Here is a 6,102-nt window from a genome sequence, read left to right as displayed (position 1 = left end):
TCCCTGAGCATAAAACCTTAATCTCAAACTGCTCCCCAGGTGCCGCACAATGGCAGCCCACTGCTCCCCAAGGGGATGGGTTAAATGCAGGGATACATTTCATTGCTCTGTACTTGTCAAAGTGTAATGACAAAAAAGCTGGGGAAAAAAAGTGACCGCGACATGACATTACAGAGAGCAGCCATCAACATTCAGGGCTTATAGGGTGCACTGCTACATGAATACATCTCACTTGACTATTTTCTTACATTGAAAGATTTTTTAAAAAGTAGGAATGCTAAAGATTTGAAACATTTTTTGTATTTTTAAATACATTACAGTGACAGATATGCATTGTGATTATTCTAGAATCATGCTTTTTTCCCCCACATGTAAAACATATATACATATCTGTAGGTTTTGAAGTATTTTTCTTTCTTTTAAAAGCTATGCTCTGATGTAAATCAATTGCTTTGAAAACAAAACATACCAAATAAAAAAGTTTAGGTCTACTCTTTACATTTTGAATAATATAAGTAATAAAAGAACATCTAGCAAAATATTTTGAAATAAGACAGCTTCACTGTCATCATGCAAGTGTACAAAGAGATTAAAAGTTGCTCTTTTTTTAAGTGGAGATGTATGAAAAAATGGGAAAGTAGAATAACCACACACTAGGAGCAACATTGCACAGTGTTACTAATCAATAATAAATATATTACATATTAAATACAGAACATATTGAATAAAAGTGATACACAGATTAAATAAACTAAATAATAACTAATTAGAAATAAAAAAGCCTACAGATTATAAATACAAAACTATAGAACGTGTAGTTGCAATACAATTATCCTCATTTGCAGAAGTTTCAAGAATCATTTGGTAAGGAAATGTACTTAACTGCTAAAAAAAATGCATTTGCTTGATCATTACCATGATCTGCTTTCAATTTGAAAGGAGTTTCTTCTGCTCAAACTCTTACTGTGAAGCAGTTAAAACAGAAAAAGAAAAACATTACGAATAAAAAACTATTTGAAATTAATTATCCTCTCATATAGACCCTGTGCAAACGGTAAAATTATGAACAACAGATTACAGTTACATTTCTAAACAATGAAATATAATGAAACACAAGACTGAAAGATATATTTTTATTTATATATGTTTCTGCAATACTACTATTGTTGGAGCCTTAAGCATAAAGAAATTCTACCTATCAAAATGAAGGCTCCTCTCAGATAAATGTGAAGGAAGCTGAGGTTTTTGTACAGCTGCTGAACTGACTTCAGTCACTGTGTCTCTCGAGCACAATAATAAACAGCAGAATCTTCTGTTCTCAGGCTGTTCATCTGTAGATACACCTGCTGTTTGCTGTTGTCTCTGGAGATGGTAAATCGGCCTTGGACTGACTGAGAATAATAGGTGCTACTACCACTACCACTACTGATATAAGCAAGCCATTCCAGTCCCTTCCCAGGAGCCTGTCTAATCCAGGCCATCCTGTAGCTGCTGAATGTGAATCCAGAGGCTGTACAGGTCAGTCTGTGAGACTCTCCTGGTCTTTTAACCACTGGTTCAGATTCTCTCAGACTTTGACAATAAACACCTGTAAATTATTAAATTCAAGAAACATAATTTTTGTTAAAAAATAGTTTCAGAAAAGCAGACTGATGTTAATCAGTAATTTTAACCTGTAAAGCAGATGATAGAAAACAGCAGCCCTGATCTGTAGTCCATCATGTCTCAGTGGGATTTCTGTCTCTGTCTGTTTGTCACAGTTGTACAAATAGATCTAGAAATGATTAAGCTTTGCATTGACTCCGCCCGTCAGTGAGGCAGGAATTCATATTTAGATCTATGAGGTTAGAGCAATTTAGGTCATATGTTTTGACCGTGTTCTATATTAGTCGGAGTTTTAAGATTTTCTTTACAGTAATTTATGATTAGTAACTTTATTGATTGTTAGATAATGTTTTCTTATTTTAAAGAAATTACCTTAGTATTTATTTTATTTATTTATTTTTTGCTTAAAACAATGAAAAATAAACAATCATGTCAACTATTTCAGGAACTTAAGCAATAGAAACATGGTTTTCCAAAGTCTAGTGATGGAATATCAACAAAATTAACAGCATAGCATCACTGCTGGAATTAACTGGTTTAGTGTAAATCCAAATAGCCATCATCAATCCCACTGTTTTCTCTTCAGGTTGTCAGATCGATTGTTTTCCATACTGACTAAAATTTCTTGATACTTTGTCAAAAATGAGGTGGAAGTAATGGACTCGACAACCTGACTGTTATAACTTAATAAAGAACTAAATTAAAATAGTATATAGTTCAATATAGAAAAAAAGAAAGTGGAATTTTTTTTTTTCCTGGAACAAGTCATTAGCTTACAAGACAGACAGATTATTGGGACAGACAGTCTGATCATCTTCACAAAACTGAAACTGAAGCGGAGAATGAAAATCTTCAACTCTTACAAAACAGAAAGACAGACGGAGGTTGATTGGATGTAATTTCCATTTTCTTTAGAATAAAAGGCAAGTAGGTGTGCTATGTGAATAAATAATGTTTATATAATGAAAGCATTCACCTAAAGACAGAAATAAGACACTCATGAAGACACACACATTCATTCATAAACAAAAAAAAAATTACAGACAATTGAATAATCATCCAAAGAGAAGGTTAATTATACTTATAAGAGCAAAGCAGAGATACTAGAAGAATACAAAAACAAACAGCAAACACAAATGTATTATTATTTAAGAAATGTTATCTATGAAACAAATAAGTCTATGAGTCAATATCATTTATGGTCTAAGAGCACCTACTCTGGTGGGTTAGTAATAATGCAAATGCTCTTTACTCAAGAGCTGGCAGGAGTTCCTCTTTTTTGTTCCACTTTTAACAAACAACATGACAGATTGGACATTATAAGAAACTGCAATAATTTATTTGATTTCAGGTGTAAAGAAGTGTGCTATTTAAAGTACTTGTTCTTCCCTGCAGGGCTCCAAATGACCACAATCCCGATATACTTGTGTCTACTAGAAACACTCTGCTGCTCGTTGCATCAGTGACAAAGACCAGAATCTCCTGATTGATGCTCATCCAAGGTCTATAGATGAGGGAGGAAAGGCCTTTATTCTGAGGATCCTAAACTGTGGAACAGTTTTCCCTCCAACTTCATTCTGCTGGCTTTCTGAGAGTTTCAAAAAAGTTTGTTTTTTTTTTTTTCAGACGATTTTTGTGTTGTGATTATATTGTAATCTGTTCTTACATATTTTTTATACTAAAACTTTAATATCATTAATGGTTTGTGACTTTTGTCAGTATAAGGCAGTTTATAAATGTGGCAGGACCAGTCTGATGTGGCAATGCACAATTCAAATGTAGTACCTACTTAATTAGTAACTACTATTCTAATATACCGTAGATACAATTTATTGCAACAACCCCACATTAAAGTTAACTTTAATGCACTTAGTATGATTATATTTAATTTTATCTGTACTGTTACTGTCTGTTTTTGCTTTTTTGTTTAATTTCAGTCAAAATGTATATATTTAAACATAAGTTGAGAAAAAGTTGCAGGTTAGTCATCTGTGATGGTAAAAAAAAAAACTGAAACCAAGCAGGTTTATCCTTATGTAAAAGAAAGATGCTTTAGTGTCAGATTCTATTTATGTTGGAAATAAAGAGCCATGGTGGGCTTATCTATATAAAATGAAACAAGTATTTAATTACACAGCCTACTATTTTAAACTACTATTTTAATTATATTTTATAAAAAAATAAAATAAAAAAAAAACATGGGACCAAACTGGTATAACAAATTGATTTATTTTAATTATTTAGATTATTTTTAATTATTTAAAACACACAGTGTTCCTCATCAATTTCCAATTTGGACAGGGAAGTTCTTTTGTTAGGACTCTTTTTTTAAAGAAGTTAAAACATAAAAAGAAAAGCATTTATAATGATAAAATATTCAATTAAATAATTATCTCACAAACCAACCTACATATAAACATGGTCAAATTCAGAACAACAGATTACAGGTACATTCCTGAACAGTGAATGAAAATAAAACACAAGATTAAAAGATTTATTTTTCTGTTTTTATAATTTTTTTCTTAACAGTTTCTGCAATAATATCATTGTTGGAGCCTTATGAAGAAAATAAATCCTCACATCAAAATAAAGGCTCCCTTCAGATAACTCTTAAAGAACGTTTTTGTACGACTGCACAACTAAATTCACTCACTTTGTCTCTCGAGCACAATAATAAACAGCAGAATCTTCTGATTTCAGGCCGTTCATCTGCAAATAAAACTGCTGCCTCCTAGTGTCTCTGGAGATGTAAAACCTGCCTCGGACTGACTGAGAGTACCAGGTGCTACCACCACCACTGCTGAGCTGAGCAATCCATTCCAGTCCTTTACCAGGAGCCTCTCTGATCCAATGCATGTAGTAGCATGAACAGGTCAGGTTGTGAGAATCTCCTGGGCTTTTAGCCACTGGTTCAGATTCTCTCAGAGTCTGACAATAAACTCCTGTGAAACAAGAAACATAGTTCATGTGAGGAAACAGTTTCAAAAAGCAGACTGATGTTCTTCCAGCATTTTCTCATCTGTAAAGCAGATGATAGAAAACAGCAGCCCAGACCTGTAGTCCATCATGTCTCAGAGTGATTTCTGCTCTCTGACTGCTTGTTAGACTGACACAAATAGAGCTGGAAATAATTAAGCTTTGGATTGACTGCACTTTTCAGGGAGGGAAAAATTCAAATTTCAATCTATGAGTTAATCCAAATTTAGTTTATACAGTTTGTCAGTGTTTTTAATTAGTGGGATTTTGTTTATCTAATGTGTGATTATATTTGCTTTTTTTAAGGAAATGGCCTCACTAATTAGTCAAAGTAAATTTAGATAAATCAAATAATAGTCAGATAATAATCTATACAACATTTAGGAAGAGCAGTTTCAGACTGAGGAACTTATTGTATTGACAATTTGGATCAAAAGAAAGAAAGTTTAAAGATTTATTTTATATTATTGTTGAAATTACTCTTTCATTAAACACATCTTATGTATAACTTTCGTACTAAATATTTAATGCAGAGTTTACAAATATGCAATGTGGAACGTGTTTTTATGAGAATGTTTTAAAGTCAACATCCTTTAATTATTTGTAGAACATGAGAAATATAGACATGTTCTACCAAAGTACATTGATGGAAGATCAGCAACCAGGTATTAATAACATAACATCACTGCTAGGAAGTAGGTGCACTTATGATTGTCTGTATCTATGAGAGGAGTTTTTGTATAGCCGCTGAGCTCACATTAACCTCTATATGTAACCAGTGACAGTATAACCCACAGTTATTAAACCCTCTGGTTTAATATTGGACAGTTTAAAATACATTATGCTGTTACTGTTGTTTCTATATGTCTGTTACCACAGCCTGAATTAACTGGTTTACTTGAATGCCAAATAGCAGCTATCCATCCTGTTTTTCCTTCAGGTTAGGTGTGCTATCAGAATTATTATTTAGACAAAGTATTTACTTCAGCCAGTTTATTTTTGAAGCAAACTTCAAAAACTTGTGTAAATAAAAAAACAAATGCACAAACTCACAAATTTTACAAAATAAAGTGGAATGAGCATCTATCTACATAGAAGTTTAAGTATAATTAAATGAGAAAGCAAAAAGCATGTAAAAAGTATTTTCATAAATATTTAGTATTTCATGCATCTTCTTCCGCTTATCTGTGGTCGGGTCGCCGGGGTAGCAGCTTCAATAGGGAGGCCCAGATGTCCCTCTCACCAGCCACCTGGGCCAGGTCCTCCGGGGGAATCTCAGGGCGCTCCCAGGCCATCCGAGAAACATAGTCCCTCCAGTGTGTCCTGGGTCTCCCTCTGGGCCTCCTCCTGGTAGGACGTGCCTGGAACACCTCACAAGGGAGATGTCCAGGAGGCATGTTAAACAGATGCCCGAGCCACCTCAACTGGCTCCTCTCGATGTGAAGGAGCAGTGGCTCTACTCTGAGTCCTCCCCGGATGACTGAGCTCTTCACCCTATCTCTAAGGGAGAGCCCAGAAACA

The 6,102-nt window shown here is 33.9% G+C and overlaps 1 gene segment (V, D, J or C); it reads right to left on the bottom strand.

The window, feature by feature from the left end:
- Positions 1-4,254: 4,254 nt before the first annotated feature.
- LOC107097389 lies at positions 4,255-5,876 on the bottom strand. The segment is given in 2 exon segments: positions 4,255-4,547; positions 5,825-5,876. Coding segments are annotated over 2 exon segments (345 nt in total).
- Between the last annotated feature and the right edge of the window lie 226 nt (positions 5,877-6,102).

This window comes from Cyprinodon variegatus, unplaced genomic scaffold (genome assembly GCF_000732505.1).
Source record: "Cyprinodon variegatus isolate N-32 unplaced genomic scaffold, C_variegatus-1.0 Scaffold691, whole genome shotgun sequence".
NCBI lineage: Eukaryota > Metazoa > Chordata > Actinopteri > Cyprinodontiformes > Cyprinodontidae > Cyprinodon > Cyprinodon variegatus.
Note: the sequence above shows the minus strand (reverse complement) of the source record. Positions and strands in the feature narration are given on the sequence as shown.